The 26,250-nt window shown below is 45.2% G+C and overlaps 1 protein-coding gene across 1 annotated transcript in view; it reads right to left on the reverse strand.

Annotated features, from left to right (window-relative positions):
• The window catches only part of LOC138268248 (ER lumen protein-retaining receptor 1), a 100,227-nt gene extending 76,965 nt beyond the window's left edge, over positions 1-23,262 (reverse strand). The window contains exon 1 of the mRNA XM_069217764.1: positions 22,923-23,262. Coding sequence (XP_069073865.1) covers positions 22,923-23,013 — 91 coding nt within the window. The 5' untranslated portion in view covers positions 23,014-23,262. The remainder of the gene's footprint in view (positions 1-22,922) is intronic.
• Positions 23,263-26,250: the final 2,988 nt, after the last annotated feature.

Raw genomic sequence — 26,250 nt, forward strand, 5'->3', positions numbered from 1 at the left:
GGAAAGGAAAATTGCGCTAGGAGCATGGAGGGCATCATAAGAGCCTTGTGGGCTTGTAAAAAGAAAGGATGCAATTTGAAAGGACATAAAATACAATGGCACAGGTTGTCTTGGTGGGGATGGAGTGGTAGATCATTCCAGTCAGGCTCCAAACCCTTCATTACTTGTCACCCAGAAAGGTCCTCTCTATTTGTTCCCTCAGTTCATCCTTCCCCCTCACCAGATTTCTGCATCCTGTCTTCTAACACCACCAGCAATCTGAAGAGGCCTTAGAACATCATAACGTTGAGTACAAGAACCGGACAACACACTTTTTTAACCCTCTCCCCCTTACAGATCTACTCATGTTCTTGTTCAAGATGGAGCTGATCCATTTTGAAATGAACTATATTATAAGAAGCTGTGTCATTGGTATCTATATTAAGTCAACTAGTCAAATTTTCATGAGTAAGACTAACAGGCATCAATAGTCATTAATGCTATAATCATGCAACATGGTGCACATATTAGGAATCTGGAATAAGTCATGCACTGGAAAGACAATAACGCATTTCATAGCTTAAGGTTGTAGTCGAGATGCAACTTGATGTCTAGCTGCTTGCATACCTTATTTCAAGAAGATTCTGATTTTCAAAGTAAATTCCGATCGAGTTGCAAAAGAACTGTCTCCACCAACAAAGGAATCCATGGTAATTGTATAAAATTAAAAGTGTGTGAATAAACGTGAAACCTCAAAGTGTGTCAATTTCAAAGGGGACTGTCTTTCACTGTCATTTTAGAAATTCACACACTTCCACTGAAAATTGCCATCCAGTAGGTGGGTTTTGTTATGATGATGTAACAGGCTATTGCATTACCTGAAAGCAACAATTAAACTTTAAATAACGTCTGTATCTTTGTTTTTTAAATCCAACTTAAAAATATGATACAATTAACATTAATTATATTCAATGAGTAGGCACCTAGCCTGCTGGAGGCCAAGTTGACAGCTTTCAATTTGGCCTCCAGTTTCTGCTTGTTCCAGCCTCATCTAGTTGCCACAGTTTGACAAAATGACACTGAAGCTGCCCGGGTTTTCCCGCTCATCATTTTTCCTGCCAACAGAAGCCCCACCCGCCCCAGGAGCTATTTAATGCAGAGTGCAGCGCAACCACGCAGCAGACGCATCGCTGGTGTGCCCGGGGTGCGCCAAGGGCAAGCCCATTTCCGCCTGGAAAGCACCCAGCGCCAGGAACCCAAACCCCACGACCATCCAACTCAACACCACAACCACAGCCGCAGTCACCATCAACGCCAACGAATGCCACCACTAATCCTCCACCATCCTCCGCAACCTCACACACACACACAGGCAAACACACTGCTGCCGCTCATCCCCGAACAGGACAGTATGACCTTATGCCTGCACCCACTGCGATTTCATCGGTGACACCTCAGACGCCGAAACTACCTCGCAACAACCCATCTATGCCACCACATCAACTGTCCGCCATGCTCCTCACCGGCCAATCCTTCAGGAAATGCTCCACCGAAATCTAGGACCTCTTCAACAGCAACACACTGAATTTTCTTTTCCTGACTTTAATATGTCTCAATCCACCCTCCAAACCAGACACTGTCACAGCCATCCCACCCGGCTACAAAATCATGCACTAGGAACGAACTGACAAATAAGGGAGAGGACTTGCAATCATCCACAAACACATGAATGACTGCACCACCTCTACAATATCAGACACCAACCTCATGGAACACTTCCACTTCAAAATACGATCGGACTACAACACCACCCCGAAAGGGACCCTTTCCTTCCATCCCACAGGCCCCAAAGCGGAACTCTGAAACCACACTGCAGACTTCATCGCTCCCCTCACCATCACATCAACCCCTCACATCCTCTTCTGGAACGCAATTTACATCTGGAAGACACCACAGACCCCAACACCACGGCCCTCCTCGACAGCCTCAGCAATTTCACACTCACCCAGCTCATCAAAGGAACAACCCACACAACAGGCCACATCCTCTACCCTATTTTCTCCTTCAACAGGGTCACCACCACCCACATGATCCAACTCACACGGTCCAACCACTACATCACACATTTGAAGATACCTGCCCACCAAGCCACCCTACCGAAAATAAACAAAAAGCATCATCAAGACACTGGGGCAAAATATCCAAAGAAAACAAAACCAAGACTCCACAGAAACGCCCACTCACCACACCGGGAACTTCAATGTCAACACCAAGCTCTTCACTAAGTGGCTCATTGGCTGTGCAAACCACACCACTCCACCAGAAATAAGCGCTCCAAAAAACAACAAACGACTCAGCTGGTACATCAATTCAGGCAATCCAAGAGCTACCGTAAACAACTTGAGAGATACTGGAGACTTGACGAAAACACCACCATAAGTTCTACAAACAAAGCAGCCCTCAACCTCTACCACCAACAATTACGAGATGCAAAGAAAAAGCCCCTAACTCTCACACTTGAAGCCAGCCCCAACAATGCCAAAGAACTCTTCACCGTTGTCAAGGGGTTCCCCAACCCCACAGCTGTTAACATCATCATCCCATCCCAAGCACTATGCAAAGACCTCTCGAACTTCTTCGAACAGAAGATTGCCAAGATCTACAACACATTCAACCCACAGCATACCGATGCAAACACCTAGCAGGACACCTCCCTCATCGCCAAATGGCAGCTAAGCAACTTGAAGCCCCTCTCAAATTAAAAGACCATCACCCTGATGAATATCATCCACTCAGGAGCCTCTGCAGGTCCATGCCCCCACTGCATATACAACCTTGGAAGAACCATCATCTCCCATGCGCTTACTGTTATCATTCACACCTCCAAATCCACCACCACCATCCTGTCTTGCTGGAAAATTGCATATGTCAACTCCCTATTCAAGAAACTAATAGCAGGCCCCAACATTCTCAGTAGCTACAGACCCATCTTGCTCCTGCCTTTTCCAGCTAAAGTCAAGGAGAAAGCCATCAATAACCAACTCGCAGGCCACTTAGTACTCCATCAAGTAGGCAGCTCTCAACCTGGCTTTCGCACCAACCACAGAACAGAAACAGTCCTCACTGTGGCCACCCAGGAAATCAGAGCATTCTTGACCGAGGATAAACAGCTGCACTCATCCTTCTCAACCTCTCCTCTGCTTTCGATACGGCCTTCCACCACACACTTATCAGAACGCTTCCGCACTAGGGTATCTGTGGACTGGCCCTCAAGTGGATAGCCTCCTTCCTCATGGACAGAACTCAAAGACTCTACCCCACTTCCCCCCACACACCTCTAGACCCAAGAAACTCATCTGCGGAATCCCTTAAGGACTGTCACTCAGCTCAACACTCAACGTCTACATGACACCCCTCGCAGACATCGTCAGATCCCACAACATCAACAAAGTATCCTTTGCTGACTACACACAGCTCATCTTCTCCATGAGCATCCATTACCGTCTCAACCAGCAAAGCAATTTTGCCAACTGTATGACCAAAGTCGCTGCTTGGATGAAAAACAAATCCCTCCAGCTCAACACAGACAAAACCAAAGACCTTATCTCTGGCAGCAACCAATCCCCACTAGAACGCCTCTTTGTGGTCCTTAGAACTTGGTCCCCCACCCACCCCTATGGGCCAGGCCAAGAACCTCTGGATCACCCTGAAGACCAACTTCTCCATGAGCAGACAGATCAAAGCTGTCGTCTTATCATGCTTCCACATCCTGCAAATGCTACTCAAGATTTTCAAGTGGATCCCACTTAATACCAGACAGTCACCCAGGCTCTTGTCACAAGTAGACTTGACTACGGAAACGCCCTCTCCTTCGGAATCCCATCCCATGTTCAACGCCGACTCCAAACCACCCAGAATGCCACTGCCAGACTCATACTGAACATCCCGCGAAATAACCACATCTCTCCACACCTCAACAATCTCCACTGGCTCCCAGTCCAGGGAAGGCTACCCCCCTCCCCATGCCTACAAAACACTTCACAACACCGGTCCAGCATACCCCAACCACTGCCTCAAATTCTACTAACCCACCAGACAACATTGATCTGCGTCTCAGGCAAGAGCACATCAAGATGGCCAGAAGCAGAGGACGCTCCTTCTCGTACCTGGCAGCAAAGAGCTGTAACAACCTCCCAGAAATTCAGCAGTTATATTTACCAGCCCTAAGTATAACATAGGCACCCACAATGCACTCTGATGACCTCACATATTACATCACTTATGGCATGGTCAGTGACATCACTGATGACATTTCAAATGGCTTTATGGGTGTATAGTGAGTGGTTGTGTGACTGGCTATATGATTACGTGAATGGGTGTGTGAGTGCATTTTACAAAGAGTGAGTGTTTTTGTGTGTAGTTATAAGGGTATGTTAATGTGTATGAGTAGTTGTGTGAGTGGGTGTATGAGACATTGTATTGGGCCTGTGAGTGAGAGTCTTAAGGAGGGTGATGGTGTCATCAGTGATGTCATTTGAGACGTCATGAGTGATGTCATTAGTGAATTTACCAGTGATGTCACCAGTGATGTCACTGACCATGTCATGAGTGATGTAATATGTGAGTTCATAAGCAGTGCATTGCGGGGGATTAAGTTACAGTTAGTGCTGCTAACTATAACTGCTGAATTTCTATGGTTTTGTGCGAGTAAATTCAGTACCTAACTATAGGTTGTTCTCCTTCTCACTGCTTTCTCCTTGTGCTCAGCCTGGTTTTGTGCCTGCCTGCTGCCCACCTCTCCCTCCTTCTCACTGCCTATTGCTTGCCTTTCCCATGTTCTCACTGCTTTATGCTTGCGCTCAGCCCGGTTTTGTGCCTTCCTGCCTCTCACTCCTTCTCACTGCTTTCTCCTTGCTCTCAACCCGGTTTGCTGCGTGCCTGCTGTCCTCCTCCTCACTGCTTTTTCCTTGCTCTCAGCCTGTTTTTGTGTGTGCCTGCTGTCCTCCTTTCCCTCCTTCTCACTGCTTTTTCCTTGTGCTCAACCCGGTTTTGTGCTTGCCTGCTGCCCGCTTCTCCTTCCTTCTCACTGTTTTCTCCTTGCGCTCTGCCCGGGTATGTGTGTGCCTGCTACCTGCCTCTCCCCTCCTTCTCACTGCTTTTTCCTTTGGTTCCACCCTGTTTTGTGCATGCCTGCAGCCCGCCTCTCTCTCCCTCTCACTGCTTTCTCCTTGCGCTCAGCCAGGTTTTGTGTGTGCCTGCTGCCTGCCTTTCCCTCCTTCTCACTTCTTTCTCCTTGCCCTCGGCCTGGTTTTGTGTGTGCTAGCTGAATGCCTCTCCCGTCTTGTCCCTGCTTTCTCCTTGTGCTCAGCCCGGTTTTGTGCCTGCCTACTGCCGGCCTCTCCCTCCTCCTCCCTGCTTTCTGCTTGTGGCCAGCCCATTTTTGTGCATGCTTGCTGCCGGCCTCTCCATTCTTCTCACTGCTTTCTGCTTGCTTGCTTTCAGCCCAGTTTTGTCCCTGCCTGCTGTTCTCCTTCTCACTGCTTTCTCCTTGTGTTCAGCCTGGTTTTGTGCCTGCTTGCTGCTCGTCTCTCTCTCCTTCTCACTGCTTGTGCTCAACCTGGTTTTGTGACTGCCTGCTGCCCACCTCTCCCTCCTTCTCACTGCATTCTCCTTATGCTCACACCTGTTTTGTGTGTGCCTGCCACTTGTCTTTCCCTCGTTGTCAAAGCTTTCTCCTTGCTGTCAGCCCTGCTTTGTGCGAGTCTGCTTCTTGCCTTTCCCACGTTGCTTTCTGCTTGCGCTCAGCCCAGTTTTGTGCCTTCCTGCTGCGAGTTCCTCCCTCCTTCTCACTGCTTGCACTCAGCCCAGTGTTTTTCCTGTCTCCTGCCAGCCAGTCCCTCCTTCCCACGGCTCTCTCCTTGCACTTAGCCAGGTTTTGTGCATGCCTGCTGCCCACCTCTCCCGCCTTCTCACTGCTTTCTCCTTTTTCTCAGCCCGGTTTTGTGCATGCCTCATGCCCTCCTCTCACTCCTTCTCACTACTGTTTACTTGTGCTCAGCCCAGGTTTGTGCATACCTGCTGTCTTCCTCTCCCTCCTTCTCACTGCTTTCTGCTCGCACTCAGTCCAGTTTTGTGCATGCCTGCCTGCCTGCATCTCACTCCGTCTCTCTGTTTTCCCCTTGCACTCAGCTCGTTTTTGTGCATGTCTGCGTCCTCCTTCCCCTCCTTATCACTGCTTTCTATGTGCACTCAGCCCAGTTCTGTTCGTGCCTGCTTCTCTCTCCTTCTCACTGCTTTCCATGTGCGCTCAGCCCAGGTTTGTCTGTGCCCGCTGCCTACCTCTCCCTCCTTCCCACTGCTTTCTACGTGCACTCAGCTGGGTTTTGTCCGTGCCTGCTGTCTGCCTAAAGCAGATTCACAAAAATGTCTGCCAATACTTCCTGGTTGGAGTGGTGGAAGCCAATCAGATCTCTGCACGAGATTGTGAGTATTCGCGAAGCATTCGCAACTCTAGAAATACAAATTTGTTTTTCTTTTACTATTTCAAAAACTCCTGAATGGATTTGTACCAAAAAAAAATAAACAAAAAAACAAAAACAAAAAACACTTTTTCTAGACCTAGAGCAGTGGTTCCCAACCTGAAGTCCGGGGACCCATGGGGGTCCGCGAAGCATCCTCAGGGCGTCCGCAACGCTTAGAAAATTAAATAATATTAACAGATTAAGATCGCAGCTTTCAGTAATGACCAGTGGCGGCCCGTCCTTTAGGGCGGAGGGGCCATGCCCCCCCACCCCATGAAGAGTGTCTGTCAGGCTGAACAAAGGTCAGCCTGACAGACACTCGTCATGCTCTAGTTAGGCACCCAGGAGCAGACATGCGTGATTTGTGCAGACTCCTGACTGCCTGAGCTGAACTTTGCTGGGCTGAGGAGATCACAGCTCCTATGGGCGTGACCTCCTCGGCCCAGCAAAGGTGCCTCGAGGCCCTCCCCTGGGTGACGAGGAAAGCGCCACCAATTGACACTCTCCCTGGGCGCTTCAGTTTAAGCCCTGAAGCGCCCAGGGCGAGTGTCAATCAGTGACACTTCGTCAAAGAGTGGGGTGGGGTCAGCAGTCTCACTGACCCCATCCCACTCTTTGACGAGGCTGGGACTGCTGCCTTCCCTCATTGGCTGACCTGAGGTCAGCCAATGAGGGAAGGCAGCAGTCCCAACCCTCCTGGGACCTGGAGGCTAAAGGTAAGTGTGTGTGTGTATGTATGTGTGTTATGTTTTACATTGAATGTTTGGTGCGCGCGTGCATGTTTGAATGGAATGAGTGTTGTTAATGGATGAGCTTGCGTGTCTGTGTGTGTGTGAAAGAATGTGTCTGTATGTGTGTGAAAGAATGTGTCTGTGTGAAAGAATGTGTCTGTGTGTGTGTGTGTGTCTGTGTCTGTGTGTGTGTGTGTGTCTGTGTCTGTGTGTGTGTGTGTGTGTCCCGCTCGCCCCCCTCCCAAAGCTGCCGGCCGCCACTGGTAATGACTTAGTTGGGGGGGGGGGGGCCTGGATTCCAATAATATTTCAGTGGGGTCCTCAGGTTCCAGTAATGATAAAATGGGGGTCCACTGAAGTTAAAAGATTGGGAACCACTGACATAGAGCAACTTTCTTGCCAAATGTGGTGTAATTCCGTCTAGAAGTCCGGGCTGTAGTTGTGTCTAAAATCCCTATGGGAATTAAAATAGGAAACACACTTAACCCAACCCCCTCCCCCCAAACCCCCACCGAGGATCACCCTAAAAATTTCCATGGGCACACATTTTTGGGTGAAAATTTCTGAAGATTTGTCAAACAGCATCAAAGATATGGGCAAGTCAAGAAATGCTTGTTCTATTTAAACTAGTTCCTAAATGTAACTACCTACTGGCCAACATATGCATATATACACACACACACACACTTTAAAAGAGTTTCTACTAAGAAATAAAAAATTTACGGAGTTGCCTTTGTTTTATGGGCCACAAAAAGTTAGTGATTACCTCTTAACACAGAACCTAGTTTATAGGGTCGAGCCTGCAAGTGCATGCGCTAGCGCATGTGTCTTGCTTGCAAGACTCTGTTGTGTACAGAAAAGGACTTGGAGCACACCTGTCGCTCCCCATTTGTTGGTTTGTGTGGCACTCTTCTTTACAGCCTAGTAATTTGTCAAAATAAGCCTGGCATCATTTCCGTTCCTGTGTGTGGGGCAGGGAACAAGCACTGGTTGCTTCAACTTAACTAGTGCCCATCCACTACTCCCAACATGATTGAGGTATTATTTTGTTCTTTTTAACTTCTAATGCCCTGCAAACAGAAGGCTTTTGGCTGTCAAAAACATGGCCAGCAGGACAAACAAAAATGCTAAGTTTTATTTTTTAAAGTTAACTTTGTTTTCATTTGCCAAGTCGTCTTTTCTTACTTTCCACTCATGTTTTCTTTTTTTGCTTGTGGGCACTCTTCTCAAAAGATGACAATTAACTTGTTCGAAATATTGCAAAGTGACATTCTTTCTTTATTATGTGTAATTTCTGAAATGATGCTTCAACACAACCGTGCAGTACACCCCAATCGACCCAACTTCAATCTGCCCCACTACAATCAACCCCACTATACCCCACACAAGTCCATAGCTGCCAAATTTCCCAGGTCCATGCGCGATGTGCTGCTCCAGTCCAGGTATCTTCCTTTGAATTCTGGGACTTGTAATCCCGTTTTATAATGGAATAAGCAAGACTATAAGAAGTCCCAGAATTCAAAGCATTAAACCTGGAATTCAACAGTACATCACACATGGACCTGGGAAACTTGGCATGGCTGCCAGTCCACCCCACCCCACTCCAAGCCAAACCACTCACTCCAATCCAGTCCAGTCCAATCCAACCCACCCCAATCCTACCAACACACCCCAATCCAATCTGCCCCACTCCAATCCACCCTACTCTAATAAAAAAAACATTCTGCACCAAAACTATTTGCCACACTCCAATCCAAAACAATCTGTCCCACTCCAATCTGCCCCACTGCAATCCAAAACACCCTGCCCCACTCCAATACACCCCACTTCAATCCAAAACAATCTGTCCCACTCGAATCCGCCCTACTCCAATCCAAAACAGTCTGTCCCAATCCATTCTGCCCCACTCCAATGCAAAATAATATGCCCCACTCCTACCCAGCCACCTCACCCTACTCCTTCCCAATTCACGCCACTCCAATCCACCCCACTCCCATCCAGTCCACCCCACACCAACCCAATCCACCCCACTCCAATCCACCCTAATACAATTTGCCCAACTCCAATCAGCTCCACTCCAATGCAAAACAATCCGCTCCAGTCTGCCCCACTTCAATCTAAAACAATCTGCCCCACTCCAATCTGCTCCATTCAAATCCAAAACAATCTAGCCCGCTCCAATCTGCCCCACTCCAATTCAAAACATTCTGCCCCACGCCAATCTGCTCCAATCCAAAATAATTTGCCCCACTTCCGTCCAAAACAACCTGCCCCCACTTCCGTCCAAAACAACCTGCCCCCACTTCCGTCCAAAACAACCTGCCCCTACTTCCGTCCAAAACAACCTGCCCCTACTTCCGTCCAAAACAACCTGCCACCACTTCCGTCCAAAACAACCTGCCACCACTCAAACTGCCTCACTCCTATCTGCCCAACTTTAATCCAAAACAAACTGCCCCACTCCAACATGCCCCACTACAATCCCAAACAACCCACTCCAATCTAAAACAATCTGGCCCACTCCAATCCACCTTACCCCAACCCACCCCACTTCATCCCAAATCACCCCACTCCAATCCACCACAACCCACCCTACTACTATTCAGTCCCCCCACACCAATCCATCCACGTCCAATCTACCCTACTCCAATCCAATACACCTCACCCCAATCCCATCCAAACCCCTCGAGTCCAATCCACCCCACTCCTGTCTGATCCACCCCAATCCAGCCTATTCCACTCCCATCCACCCTACTTCAGCCCTATCCACCCTACTCCAGCCCGATCCATCCCATCCCACTCCAATTCAACCCACCCTACTCCAATCCAATCCACCCCGCTCCTGTCAAGTCCACCCGACCCCAAACCACCTTAATCTATCCCACTTCAATCCAGTACACCCCTCTCAAATCAAGCCACCCACACCAAACCAATCCATCCCACTCTAATCCAATCACCATACTCCAGTCCAATCAATTCCAGCCCACTCCAGTCCAATCCAATCCACCCCACCCACACTCCAATCCACCCCAACCCAATCCAGCCCACCCCTATCCAATCCACCCTATCACACCCTAACCCACTCAATTCAATCAACCTCACTCCAATCCATTCCACCCCAATCCGATCCATCCCCACTCCAGCCCACCCCAATCCGATCCACCCCAGTCCAGTCCAATTCACCCCAAGCCAAGCCAATCCAATCCACCTCAAAGCAAACGACTCCACTCCAACCCACCCCACCCAAACCACCACAATTCAACCCGCCCCAATCCAATGTACCCCTTCAGTCCCCCCACCCCATTCCAATCCACCTCACCCCACTCCAACCCACTACATTCCACCCCAGCCCAATCCAACCCTCCCCAGTTCTGTCTACCCCACTCCCACCCAATCCATCCACCCCCCTGCACTCCAATCCACCCCATCAATCCAACCCACCCCACCCCACTCTACTCTACTCCGATCCAATCCATCCCACTGGAGCCCACCTAAACCCAGTCGGATCCATCCACCACATTTCAATCTATCCCACTCCAATATAATCCAGCCTCCTCCAATCCATCCCACTCTACTCCAATACACCCACTCTATCCCAATACACCCAACCCCATCACAGGTCAAACCACCCCACTCCAATCCATCTACACCACCCAATCCAATAACCCCCACCCAACTCCAATCCAATCCACCCACCACCAATCCAATCCACCTCAGCCCTATCACTCCAATCTAAACCACCCACCCCAATCCAATCTAAAGCACCCCACTCGAATTCCCCCCAATACGATCCACCTCACCCCATTTCAATCCACCACTCTACCCCAATCCACTCCACCCCATTCTACTCCAATCCACTCCCTCAGTCCTCATCACCCCATTCCACCCAACGACACTCTCTGCCACTGAACTCTACTCCCATCTACAACACTCTAAGACACAATACTCCCCTACTCCACTCTGACCCTCTACGACACTAACTTTTAGCCATGCTGAACAGCAGCCACACTGGTGTACAACAGGGCAAAACGCATTGCCAAAGCCAATAGCTCTTGTATGAGTGAGACCCACTGGCTTTGACAGTGCTCTTTTTTCAACTGCTAATTACTACAATTTATGACTGTGTGAATGGATTTCTACAAACTGGAGTTGATTGCTCTAATATTTTCCCTGTTGCAAGGCCCAACTGAGAAGTGTTACTATCTGTTTTGCAAAAATTCTTGTGGGATAGAAACAGAGAATTTTGTCGCCCACCTAGATCTAGAGTCTGACAAATCCAGAGCTCGGCCATAGCATATGTCCATCAATAAGGTCCCTAAGTTCAGATAGTAAACTAAAAAGGAACGGATCAAAAGACTCAAAAGTGTTGCTTTAACAACGATTTAAAATAGAAACTGTGGTATGCTGTCTAAGATCACAGAGCCTCAAATGACTCTCTAAATGAGCATCTCACAAGGAAACTGTCCTATCCACCCAACTTCTTCACTAAGTTTCATCGAGCGGAAAAAAAACATGCACAACAGACAGTAACAACAAGAATCTATCTTAAAGACAGAAATTATATGGCAAATATCTATTTAATTTAAAAAAATGTTTATTATTTGTATAGTGCTACATGCGACTGAATCATTTTCATAATGATTCTAAAATTTCTGCATCAGAACAACAAATAGGATGTGAGAATGAGGAATGTGTGGAAACATTGAAAATCACTGCAAATAATGAATGTTAGGAGGGCAGCGAGACCTGGAAAATTGGTGAAGCACTAAGCAAGGAAATGTTAAGGTTCTTAATTGCCTTATGTAAAATACAGAACACCTTGCTTGCCTTACAATTAGAAGAAAGATGACCCATGTTTATTGTCATTTCCCTCGGCCTAATTTACTCAGTCATGTGTCACAGACTGTTGTTAAACAGAGGGGAAAGGCCAGCAGATGTAATATTTCACAGGCAATCCATCACTTCCAGGATGCAAGGAAGTAATTTCCCACTGTTATGGTGCTGAAGAATTCATGGCAACTCCTTACACAACACCAGTAGCAAAAGCACCACCAGGCTGGAAACCAGAAGTGCAGAATAGAGAAGATAAGGTCAGAGGTCTACTACTAGGCACCAACAGTTTGGAATACCTTGTCAATCCTGCTACGGAAGGGTTCATCTCTTCCCTGCTACTGAAAAGAGCTGAAAATCCCATTTGAAGACATACCTTGTCCATCACAGCCCACGACTCCTGCACTTTCCTCCATGATGCCCTGATCCAGTGATGGTAATCTCTGCTCCCCTTCTCTTCAGGCATCCGACCTGTCCTTCTTGCCCTTTTAGCTGATCCCCTAAAGGCATCTTTTTGCACCCAATTCTCAGATTCACTGCTCCATTACTATACAGGTAGGTCTGTGCTTATTAACCACATGCATACACCTTTGCCACGTAGTCCATCATCAAACTGATGAAATACCCGTGACCAACGGCATACTATCAGTGGCGATTTATTTATTCTTAGGTGTTTCTATAGCAGCGACCTAGCCTTATGGGCAGCAAAGCTCTTGTCACACAATGGTCCTACTATAATGTCTGTAAAAACAGCTCTAAAATGTCAATAACTGCAGGGTTTGAAACTGTTTGCTGACACTATGAGGTATACAATTACTTGTCTTCAGCTACTTCAAGTGCCAAAAATTGAGCGCATATGACCTGATTGTTCATTGTAAAATTGCATGCACTCAGAAACTTAACCAGTCCTGCAGGTGCTAGCCCCAAGAGACACTCAACAACTCCACCCACACTACCCCACAATCCTTTAAAAGCAAGTACATTTCCATACAGGAAGAAACATAACTGAGGAAAATCCCACCGTTTTTCACCATAAAGAATTTCAGGGAAGCCACAGCTAGGAGCTTCATGGCTAATGGTTACATTTCTTAGTATGCAAAAGAACACAGAATGATCCACCCTTTTAAATGCTGTTTCCAAGGGCAACAGCTATACCGATCAGCACCGGGAATCCGAGCATCTTCAGCTTTACAACAAGCATTAGCATAGCCAATAGGTCTCGCCTTTGGGACCTTTTAAGTATATAGCCATGCAGCAATTCTTTAACAGAAATAAACTGTATTTGTGGATTCCTTTATATACTTGGCATTAACCTGTAATGGTCAGAATGTCCCCTACAGGGCACCACAATAAAAAAATAGCATTGGGAAGAAACATGGTCATGACCACATGAAAAAAAGGCAGAGAGCACTGCAGTGTAATCATGTATTCAGCTCCAAGAGGGCATAGTGCATTACACATTTTCAGGCATAACCGGTCTGTTAGAATATTATTACAAACAAGACCCTTAGATCACAAACTACTCACAGCTATAAAGCAAAAGCAAAAGCTCCAGCCATGAGAGAGCTTTAAAAGACATTGAATATTGGGAAAGGTTATGATCTTCGTGTCCCCTCCAACCTAGTGTTGGGACCCAAGAGAAGTTTACTGAGTGCAGTTAATATTGTAGTATTGCCTCTCCCACTGTGCTGGGGGAACAGCATGCATGTGTTTTTTCTATTTAAAAGGCGCCTGTTTGTATATTTTTAAGCTTCTAAACTTGGGAAGAATTTAGGAATGGGGCTGCAAATTTAACTGGTGCTCATGTAAAGCGCTCATGTAAAAGGGCTCCAATCTTCTGGTCGAGTTCGCGCTACATAAATAAATAAAAGAGAATCCCCCTCCAGCTTGCAGCCTTTGTCGGATCCAGACACTGCAATGAAACAGCAAGAAGCCACAAGAAGAAACAACATGCCACAAGCGTGAAGCAGGTATTTGGCTGATTGTGCAATAATCCATGTAACATGATTAGTCTCCAGGGCGGTAACAAAATAAGGCGGACAAACCGAAAGCATTTACCTAACAAAACAAAGGAGTTTTGAAAGACAGGCCAAGGAAAGAGTGAAAGTGATGGGCGTGGTCAAAGCCCACAGAAGCAGATTACATGAGCACTGCCTAGGCTCGACCTAAAAAGCCTGGATTCCTCCGGGGTCATTTCAAACGTGCCTAAATTCAAAGAATTCCTCCACGACATTGAGTTCCCAGAGTCAAATCAAAAGCATACAGTATGTGTCTATGGACATAAGACCTCCATTGAGGAATATATCAGGCAGTCTTATCACTTGCAGCAAAGGACACTGCTGCTCCAGGTGGGCTGCTTGGGGGAACTTTATTCCCCTTTGTCCCCACATCTGTGTGGTATAGACGGAGAGAAAGGTAAACTTTACAGCCAATTAGAGCAAATCGTCCGAATCATGCTGCTGATCTGCTGTTCAGCTCGGTTACTCCCTGGCAGGGTTTGCAAAATTGAGGTACCGCTACTCAGAGACATTAAAAAAAGAAGAAAAAGAGTAGATATAATAGCCATGCTGTCTGAAAAATGATGGACCCATAATTAATGCATCTTTATTGTACAATATCTTCTAAGTAAAATTACAGCAGTTAAGACACTGACAAAACTTTGAATGACACAATACAACCTGGCCAGGTTTTTATGATTCACTGACCACCTGAACATGGAAAAGATTTAGACATGGACATGTAGACCAGGAATTGATATCTGCATATGCAGGACTTGGAATACCGGTATAAATTGCAGCTTTAAAATCAGTCACTGAAGAAAAAGATGTTTCCTACCACAGGCCTTCATATAAAAAAGTCCTGCCATCTCAGTCTTCATAATTGTGCTACAAAGCATCTCTAAGCCCTGTCACTTGTGGTTGCATCATATGACTCTTAACCACCACATTTAAAGTTAGATCAGATAGGTACATAGTAGGTATGAGTTCTCTTTCTGCATTTACACAGTTTTGCTAGCAGGATGGTCCTCTGTGTGCATTTCCATTCATGCTTACCCTTAGCGACTCCTTTACCTAGTAGCCCAATGTGCATCTTTCTATCCTCCAATCAATCTGACTTCAAGAATTTACTGATGAGTGAATGACTGGTGAAGCATTATACAATCTGTTTCCAGCTGAGAAGTAGAAAGGATTTAGACTGGTAAACCCATAACAAAACGTACAAAATAATAAATGTTTATCATGCAGGAGATGCGAGCTTGGAACAATTCTGCCTTTTTCCCCTCTCCTGTACCTCATGAGTCTATTTCCATATGCATGCACCTGGTAACCTAAACGAGCACTTAGCAGCAGTCTGCAAATATTCAAAACTTCATATGTAAGCGATGACAGTCAAATTGCAGGTTGGTGTGTGTTCCTTATTCCTCCCAAGAGGTACCAGAGGGATCATGTGCGAGATCACTGCTTCGAAGCTTTAAATTGCGGTGCTACACCTGCAGCACTTAGGATTGCCCAGATCAAAGCATGAGTAGTAATTTGGAGGGACCGCACTTGTATTGATTACCCAAAGTCCGTAGGTAAACAGGCTGGCAGTTTTAGTGGCAGATTGTAAATTGAAAGTGGCTAAAAAGTGTAACTGGAGAAAGGAAATTTGAAGTAGCTGGAGAGCTACAGCAGAAAGCCTTAAACTATAAAATGAATGAGTTAACACACATCGTTACAGATTCAAACTAATAGTGGTGTTGGTTAGTCACTTGAGAATCCTAAAAGGTTGCGCCGAGGTAATAAGGTTAAATCAGGGTAGTTGAGTAGCTTGTTTCTTTTTACAGTATTTTATTAATATGGTGATTCACACACCATGTGTCCCATAGACACTTGCGACGCTGAGCCAGCCAACACTTTTTATCCCTTATTGGTGCGCAGGCCTGGGGATTTTTCAAGGCTGTGTACATTTAACATACATATCAGAAAGCAGAGATAAAGAACACAAACTGTAACACAACAAATCATAAATAATGGTCACATCATAAAACACAGAACCCCCATCCCCCTAATTTGAGTATGACATCACAAAATGAAGGACAAGACAAAAAACAACATATAGAGAAAATCAATTACTTTTGAGAAGCATCACGTCAGTATCATTTTGTCCTTGAGTTAGGAAAAAACAATATAATCGCACAATATAACAATGTCTGATATCAGTGTCCAACTTCAGTGGGAAATAACACCCGTGATCAGGTGTGAGAACCTTCAGAGTCTGGAAAGAAGGTGGGGTGCTCATGAAAGTGTCTGGTGATGAGCTAGGATGAAGCATCCCATATTAATGTATTAATGAAACATGTACTATGAGTAAGTGCTTACAGGAGGCTGACTTCTATAGTCAAGTTGGAAGAAAGAATTGAACAAAGTGACACGAAAGTCATACTGAAGGAACAAAAAAAGACTGCGAGCCTGAGAGAGTTCAGGAAGGAAGAATGTCAGGATCCCGGGGATCCAATGTAATAGATGAGGTTAACAGGGTGATATCACATTGAAAATTAAATTGCAGTGAAAGATCAGAGTTCCTCCCTATCTATTATTACTAAGCTTCCAGGTTGTATTGAAGTCGGGTGAATGATGACTGGTTTCTGGTAACTGTAAAGGGAGCAATATTTCAAGAATTATGATGACCTAATGAGACCAGATAAATTATGGGTAGAAACATTCAAGACTACCTGTAGAAATAGTGGCTATAGCAACCCTGGGGTAGATTAACGGCAAAAACCTAACGAGCAAGGAGTAAGAAAAAACATAACAGAACTCAGTGGCAGGTTCTCAGCACTGGCAAGATTCTGTTCCACCTTAAAACAACCGCCACAAAGCAAGGGGCTGATTTTGCACCAGTGGAAGGCAACGGAGTAATTTCTCTGGGGGGAGGTATGTAAATCGAATTTGCACAGTTGATCAAAGACTGAATTAAGGTATTGACAACTGGCATGTGAAACTGACATATGCAATGTTGACTGAAAAACATGTAGGCTATGTCTACCTGTGACTCAAGTGCCAAGTCGAAATGCTAACTAACACCTACATTACAACCAGCCTGCACTATGGTTGTGCAGGTCCCATATTGTCTTGTCAAGTGTTCAGCCGGTTGGGGAGATTGGTGGTGTAAGCTCAATCTCCTTCTAAGTAGGAAGTAATTTTTAGAAAGCTAGCAGACATTCACCACTGGGCAACAGCGAGGCAGCTGGACGCATTGTTTGGGACTTGATGGAAAGAACTGTTTACGGTTAGAGGAGAAAGGCAGACCATGAGTTGGATGCTATTTGGATCTATGTAGAATTGGAACCCAGCTGGATGCAATATGGAGGATAAGGGGACACACGTGATCCTTCAACAGAAAAGGGAGAAGAAACACCGCCTAATGAACAACATCTCATTGATTTGGCTGCAGGAGAAAACCTGTAAAGTATTCATTAGTAAGGATTAATTACTTTCTTGTATAGCCCAGGCCAATGGAATTCTGAAAGGGTGGCATATCATGCACAGTAATGTGTTTACTTCGCATGCCACAAAAAGCATCAAAATGTGCAAATTTCAACAATAAACAAAATACTACTAGCTTAAAATAATGAAAAGTTACTAACAGAAAGAGCCACATGTGGTGCTGCTCAGTTGGAAACCCTTCGAATAGGTTGACTCTTCACTTTTCAGGTGATTTCTGTATTAAGGTGTTAAATTAAAAAAAATAGTTGAAACTTTAGTCCGGACAGTATTAACATTCGTTAAAATGACAAACAGTAAAATAATACTGCTACAAAATATGCCACACAATTTTCCTTTTCTAGCCATAAACTTTTTAAGTAGTGCGTCATAATTTGGTGCTTGGTTGCAGCACAATTCCAATGGCCCTGTGTATATCCTATACTAACAATGTATTCAAATGCTCCCACTCTTTTGGCCATACATGATACATGGAGAAGAAGTGTTTAGGCCAGGATCACACACTGATTCCTGGGTAAGCAGAGATTCTAAACTAGTTTCCTTGATGTGAAATTTCCAACTTATGCACTAGTGTTGCATTAAATATCAATACGGGGCGAAATTGAACATGATAGGCCAACGATTCTCAAACTGTAGGTCGCCATCCATTTTCAGTTGGGTCTGAAAAGAGCAACAAATAAAGATACCTTTACATTTTGTATTTATCTTGTCATATTTGCTGTGCCAAAATGCTGTTTGTGCTTTTAGCATAGGGATTGGTATCTACTTTTCTTTCTCTGACTGAAAAGTGAGAAGAGTTTTTAAAGTGAACTATGTGACAGCCGTGCTGGATATAAGGAGTGTAAACAGAAAGGCTGTAGGATGTTATTTTGAGTAACACACAATAAAAAAGAAATGCATGTAAATTAACTGCAGAATATACCAGCAGTTAGGAAAGCAAACATGAAGCAAAAATGTGTATAATTCTGAAGTGTGATGGAAACAAAAGATCAAAACAAATCAAGACAGGTTGCTTGTTGATGCATAAATGATAAATATTCACTAAAATCCAATTTCCACACATTATGTGTGTGCTGTATAGTTTTATCAGTAAAACTGAACGTATATGTGCAGATTTACTGGCCATTTAAGTGAAAATGTGCTGTCTGTAAATGACAGTGTACTATGCATGTTGCTTCAGCAATGTATTTGCACTAGGGGTTCCTAAAAATGCACCACCAGGTACATAATTCATCCTTACCATTCTACAGAGTACACTTGCTACACTTTGCATGAAGCTAGGATTTTCACAGTCCCTATAATTTTAGTTATGTAACATTGATGCCAGCATCCCCACCATGAAAATTATTCAAGCACACTGGTGCAAGACTGGGTGAACCCTCCAGTATTTTTTGCTGTTGTTGTTTTATTTAGCAAAGCTATTTCAACAGAGAATGTGCTCACTAAGGTCATCATACACAATCATCCCACTTGTGTATGACTTTTAAGAACCTGTGTGTTTGAATTCAAATACAACTGACCTTATGCAATGTAATCTGGTGTTCATGTAAAACAGTCTAATGCCCTCGGGCAACTTTTGCTCTATATAAAACACATATATATGCATATATTTCCAAAAAGCACCACTTGGCCTCCGCTTAACACAAAACGGATATGAGGTGTTTTCCAATACTCTGCTGCAGAAGGGGTTTTCAAATTTGCTGAATAACACTGGTATCAACACCAAGATTTTCTAGAAGCCTTGTGATTTTGTTCACAGATGCCACAGGCCGGCACCCCACTCTGAGAAGTATAACAGCTCCAGTACAGTTCACCGTCTGCCACTTTTATGAGCAGATCAATATCTAGGATATCGAAGAGCGTGGTTAAGGGTGTGTCATTTACAAACAATTGCTGTTAGAGAGGAATGCAAACAACTGTAACGAGTATGTTCTTTTGGTAGTTCACAGCATTGTTAAAGCATGTCTACTACTACATTAAATAAATAGCCCCTACCTCATGGCCTTTAAAGCAATGTGGGTCGCCTAAGTTGGTTGTTCTAAAAATGTGATTGTGGAATGATGGGATGCTGTGTTACAAATGCATGAATGGATGGCCCAACATCAGCTGAGTACACTGACAGTAAGGGCCAGATTATGAGTTTGACGGATAGGAACACCCTTCACCCAAACACCCGATGGGGAAGTTGCCACCGTGCTGGCTACCTCACCACCAGCCCCATTAAGACTTTTTCACTGAGCTGAACGGCAGAAACCAAGGTTTCTGCTGGTCAGTCCAGCGGGAAAGTGGAGACAGCATTACAAACTGACAGCAATGCTGTCACCCGCAGAGGGCACCAGTACACTCATAATACGCACTGTCTGCACAGCAGGGGGACCCCTTCACTTCCCATGCCACAGGCATGGACAGTGCAGGGGCTCCCCAGTGGGCCCCTGCACCTGTTCTCCGCCAGCCTTTTAATTGCGGTGAAACAGCCATGAAAAGGTTGGCAGAGAACCATGCTGGAATCAGCAGGGCGGAGCTGAGTTCACCACTGACCTGGCTGATTCCAACGTGCACCGCAGCCAGCCCGTCGGGATCTCTGATCTTGGCGGAGATGACAGTAGGTTGGCGGGGTTGCCCGCCGACCTGGTAATGTGGCAGTCAGACTGCCACAACCACGGCAGTCCGACATCCACCGGGAGTGTGGCGGTCCGTGGACCACCACACTCATAATTAGGCCCATAGGCTACTAAGGTGCTCTGACATTTTGCTTGCTTCCTAAAACTTGTTGGAAAATATTATCATGACTAGAAAAGGTGCTCTTGAGGTCCTTACTAATTGCTTTAATAATGACAGTAGGTAAGGTTTAAACAAACATTGGTTCAGATGTGCTGTGAAGGTGCAGGTCACTTCCTTAAATAGATGGCCTCTTTCAGTCCAAGACAAGACATCTCCAGACCAGAAGACCACAACTGACCCCAATGGCTTGCCCGTCCAAACAGAATTCTTGAGGAACTTTCACCAAATAAGAGATATGAAACTTTTCCTCTGGACCTGCACCTTTTTAGGCCCAATGTTATCCAAGACCTTTTGATGTTTTAAAATATGTCTGATAAACTTGCATATAGGTGCTTTCAGCCACATCTCTTCATCCATTGGTCTGTTATTGTGTCATTCACACTTTACTTCCACCCACTACAGAAAAGAACATGGGATAATGGGTCAGCCTATTTCAGCCACTGGTTAACTTCGCTTTGAGTGACTGCATTTTAGCTATCTTAGAAGGAGCACATCCGCACACAAGCAAGTCTATTTTCCCTTTCTTCATTGTTCTTGTTTTTTTTCTTTCTTAAAGGCAAGAGGCTTGTAGCCAATGCTAGACTGATTTAACCTTTTTAGGTCTGTGTTAGGCAAGAATGTTTGATTTTTCTAAAATTACATGTATAACATAGTTACTTATAAGACACTCATGATAGTGTCACTGTCTGCAACTTTCCCCTATAAAGCCAATTATATCATGTTACGCAGATGCCAGACAGCACCCTGACACTTGATCAACTATAAAAATACAAACTCTAGTATCCACTAGTGACAATCTTTGCCACAACTAACATGATAATCATAAACTTCAACTGCCTCCTGCCAATTTTCTTGCTACTTAGGGGCACAATTTTTGTTGTTGCAAGAATTATGCGCCTTTCCCGCTAGGCAACCCACTCACACACCTCACTGAACCGCACAGTGCCTTACCCGAGGCACTATATTGTAATAGGAACTACATTGCCTGTGGTTATTGTTACGTACTTCGTAGGTTTCTTTGATATATGTTCTTATATGTATGTACACATATTTACAGCCTTGAGAAAGCCCCAGGCTTGTATGCCGGAGGGGGTAAAACACGTGCAGGCAGTACTCTTAAACTGTTCATCGATTCCGAAAAAAGATTAAACACCGAGACAATTCACAGATAGCATCCTAAGCATGTATGAAAGGGATTTTACTGAACTTAAGACTATTTTAGGCCAAAAAAATAATAGGGATGCAGCATCCCAAGGTGTGTTAGGTGGTTACAATTAATTATCTTTTACGTTATACTTCTTTTACCTTCCATAATACATAAAGCGGTTCCCTCGCTGCAATCATAGACCTTATCCAACATGGAAGTGCAGCAAACCTATAACTTGATTGCTTACGATCGAAACTCGTTTATTTTTTTTTTATTGAACTGGGCAGTGGCTGGGTACTGTATCAGATGACGCCTAACACGCTTTCCTTGCCCCAGCATGGACAGGAGGAAAGGTACAGCGTGTCCCGTCAGAAATAACGCAACCGGAGCGTTCGCCTCCCCGCCCCGGCGCTGCTCATCACGCGAGCCCGGGGATTGAGAGGTGGCACTAGGCCGCGACCCCTTCTTCGCTCGTTGGAAGAAACACAACTTCAACATGCCCGGGAGACGAGAAGGCGCAGCCCGCAGGCTGGACGGACGGCTGGAGAAACGCTAAGCTTATAAATAACCACCCCGCCGTCCCCCCAAAAACACACGCCGGCGATCCCGATCCTGGGGGCACCAGTCTGTCATCGGGGTGTTTTCCAAACATGTCTGTTTCTTTTATGTGGTTTTACTTTCTTTTTTTTTTAAAGAAAAGTTTTGAGACGTCTCCGCTTCCACGTCACCAACGGCTTCCAACTCCCACGGGAAAGTACAAAAAATAAAAATACCAAAATAGTCCTGTAAAGTACTAGCTGCATATGAAAACCAAGCAAATGCACCACTGACCCCCGGAAAATAACATTACTTGGACAGAGTGTGCTTCCACTCCCCTTTCTTTCGAAAAATACACATTGTCACATTAACTTTTTTTTTTTAAACACAGCACAACCACCCCAGCCTTCCAAAACTTTCCAAAAGGTACAAGAAGAGCATAAACATAAACGCCTCCCTTTCCACAAATGGCTACGATGTGTTGATTTTTGCAACGAATCGGATTTGTTACTAAACACAAAACCAACATATTCGTTTATATGGAAATATTTTTACGTTTACATTCACTCCCCCCCCCCCCCCCCCCCTGGAATGAAGTGCAACAAAAGTATCACCCTGAAAGTTTATTTTGAAGAACACGAGTACCAAATTTTGTGCAATTTCAATCCACAGCTGTTTCATCGAGTTTAAAAGACTAGAGCTATGCACATTTTCGAAATGTTTAGTTTTACACAAAACAAAGGAAATGCTCCAAACGCCTCCCCCACAAAACTTGCAATGTTGTTTAACTAGCAACATGCCGGGCATCTCCTGCTGTAACTCATCTCCAGCTGTGAGCGGATCAGCTGTTTACCTTTTGTTTTTAAACGATTTGCACAGGTCAAGAATCAGAGTTGCTCGAGTTTCTTACCAGCACAGGACCTGGACTTCCAGATCTTCAGCAAGAGGATGATAATAGCCAGAAGGTGGGAAATGTCCCCCAGAAATCTGAACACATTCATGGTGAGTGCGGGTGGGAAGGGGGGATGCAAAAAAAATCAGAACCACTGTCGACGGAGACGCGCACGGATATAAGACCGTGCCCTGGGAGAGACACGTAGCCGGGCAACTGCCCTGCTTTCCGGGTGAGGCTGCAGTGCACTGCGCGCGACAGGCCCTGGGTGTGTGAAAAAGCAGGAAGGGAAGGATTTCTGAGAAGTGGGAGGGATGAGGCGTAGGCCACTCTCTGCTCGCTCCCCCTGCTGGACTATGTTTGAATTCCAGGCTAACTTATATAATAAAAGCAAGTACATACTATATAATTGGGTGCGAAAGAAGCAGTAAAAAAAGATAATCATACTTTAACATAGGGCAGTTTACAAATGTGCCTGCGTGTTCATTTATTTGCTTTGCCATGTGTAATAATTTCCTTAAAGAAATTAATATTTAAACATGTTTCCAGTTAAATCATCCGTAATAGTTTATTCATTGCTGACATTTTAAATGCAATCAATGTCTAAACGTAAGCTACTACTGATCTATTATTTTTATTTTAATTTTTAAAAGTTGGATTTATTTATTTATTTAAACATGTATATAGCGCGCCGTGACCAATCCTGCTATCTTGGCGCTGGGTGGGTGAGGCACAGAAACAGCAGGGGGAAAAAGAAGAGGGGAAAGAAAACAAGACAAAGACAGACACCAGAATTAAGAACAAGCATTTGCAATGCAATGGGTCTCACGTTTGCTTGAGTTACATCTATTAGCGATATAAACTCCTAACCGGACTTTTCTTGGCACATAAATTGAAAATGAAAAGTAAAACAGTTTCACTTAAGCGAGCCAATTCAAAGCCCCACACCATGATCGTGAAGGAGACACACAAAAGGAAAAATAAGTTTGCTCACAGCCAAACGTTTCGGCATATGAGCAATTAGCCATGTAACAGGGTCGATGTCCAAGGCGGTAACCAAACCGCCCCAAGGAGGGACAAATTTAAAGCATTTACCAATAATAAAGTATTTTTGAAGGGCAAGCCCATGATGGAGTGATAGTGATGGGCGTGAGGTGGCCGTGGTTAAAAGCCCAAATAGATAACTCGTCAGAAAAAGCAGCACTTGCGCACTGCTATGCTCAACCTAAAAATGACAACGTAATGAAGTAATACTATCACAAAATATCCCACCTTATGCTGCATAATTTGCCTTTCTTGATAAAATTTACTCAACGTTGCCACATAATTTGGCCCTCCCCAGCTGCATAATTCCAGTGGACCTGTGTCTATGCCTTGATAGCTCTGAAAGGTGTTGCTTAGTATAATGTATTGATGTATATGCCTTGGTAGTCTAAAAAATTGTTGCTTAGTATTTTGTATTAATTAGCTGTCAGACTTTTTTGCTTATGCAGGGTCATCCCCAATCTTTTTGCCTCCTGCGTCCTATTTTTTTCTGACCTGTTGCTGTTGGCTTTTGAACACTGAGCACTTTACGACTGCTAACCAGTCGTAAAGTGCATATGCTCTCTGTGTAAATTGTATGATTGATTGATTTATACATGATTGGCATATTTGATTTACTGGTAAGTCCATAGTAAGGTGCACTAGAGGTGCCAGGGCCTGTAAATCAAATGCTACTAGTGGGCCTGCAGCACTGGTTGTCCCACCCACATAAGTAGTTTTTTAATCATGTCTCAGACCTGCCACTGCAGTGTCTGTGTGTGCAGTTTTAACTGTAAATTTGACTTGGCAAGTGTACCCACTTGCCAGGCCTAAACCTTCCCTTTTCTTACATGTCAGACACCCCTAAGGTAGGCCCTAGGTTGCCCAAAGGGCAGGGTGCAGTGTATTTTTAAGGTAGGACATATAGTAATGTGGTTTATATGTCCTGACAGTGAAATATTGCTAAATTCGTTTTTCACTGTTGCAAGGCCTGTCCCTCTCATAGGTTAACATGGGAGCTACCTTTAAATCTGATTAAAGTGTAGATTCCCTTTGGGAGCGGATGGATATGTGGAGTTTGGGGTCTCTGAGCTCACAATTTAAAAATACATCTTTTTAGTAAAGTTGATTTTAAGATTGTGTGTTTGAAAATGCCACTTTTAGAAAGTGAGCATTTTCTTGCTTATACCATTTCTGTGACTCTGCCCGTTTGTGGATTCCCTGTCTAGGTCAGTTGGACAGTTGGGCTGGTTGCACCTCACACTAGACAGTGACACAAAAGGAGCTGGGGTGTAGTCTGCTTTTCCTGATGAGCCATCTGTGCTAGGAGGGAGGGGGGGAGTGGTCACTTACACCTGAAAGGGCTGTGCCTGTCCTCACACAATGCAGTCTCTGACCCCCTGGTGAGTGTCTGGGGCCTGGCCTGGGCAAGGCAGGATTTCACATTCAAAAGAGACTTTACTTTGAAGTAGGCCTACTTCAAAGGAGAAACTGGGTATAAGAAGGGCACCCAAAACCACAGACTTTAGAACACTTCTGGAAACAAGAGGAACCTCTGCCTGGAGAAGAGCTGAAGAGCTGAGGAGAAGTGCTGCCCTGCCTGTGACTGTGCTTTGTGGAGCTATCCTGCAGTTGCTGCTTCTGTCAGAGTAAGAGGGCAAAGACTGGACTTTGTGTGCCTTCCATCTTGTGAAGAAATCTCCAAGGGCTTGATTCAGAGCTTGCCTCCTGTTGTTCGAAGTCTCAGGAACAGCAAAGACTTCTCTCTGCCAGCACCTGGAGTCTCTGGAGAGACTCCTGCTTTGACAAGTGGTGCCCTATCCAGTCCCTGGGCCCTTGAAAGGAAAGCTGGTGGAAATCCAAGGAAATCGACTTCGGACCGACGCCGCTGCTGAATCCGGGGACACCGCCTGCACCCGACTCCGTGACCTTCGGTGGAACGCAACGCTCTTCTCAGGCCCGACGCCGCTGCAGCCCCGCTGAAGTCCGCGACTCCGTGGAAGTCGCCGCACCACATCGTGACCGACGCCGCTCGAAGTGCACGGATTCAACGTTTCGCACCGACGCCGCGATCCCCGACTTCACGCATCGACTTGTTTTCACTCTTCACCAAAGGTACTGTACTTTGGGGTCTACGCGACTCCGTGTCCGTCGCCGCTGGTGTCGGCTTGTTGGGAACGACTCCGTCACGACGCCGTGTTGACACCTCATCAAAGCATTTTTGTTTCTAAGCGCTATTTTGGAGTTTAATCTTTAAAAATTCATAACTTGACTTGTGTATGTTGGATTTTTGTTGTTTTGGTCTTGTTTTGTTTAGATAAAT

Source organism: Pleurodeles waltl, chromosome 1_1 (genome assembly GCF_031143425.1).
Source record: "Pleurodeles waltl isolate 20211129_DDA chromosome 1_1, aPleWal1.hap1.20221129, whole genome shotgun sequence".
Lineage (NCBI taxonomy): Eukaryota > Metazoa > Chordata > Amphibia > Caudata > Salamandridae > Pleurodeles > Pleurodeles waltl.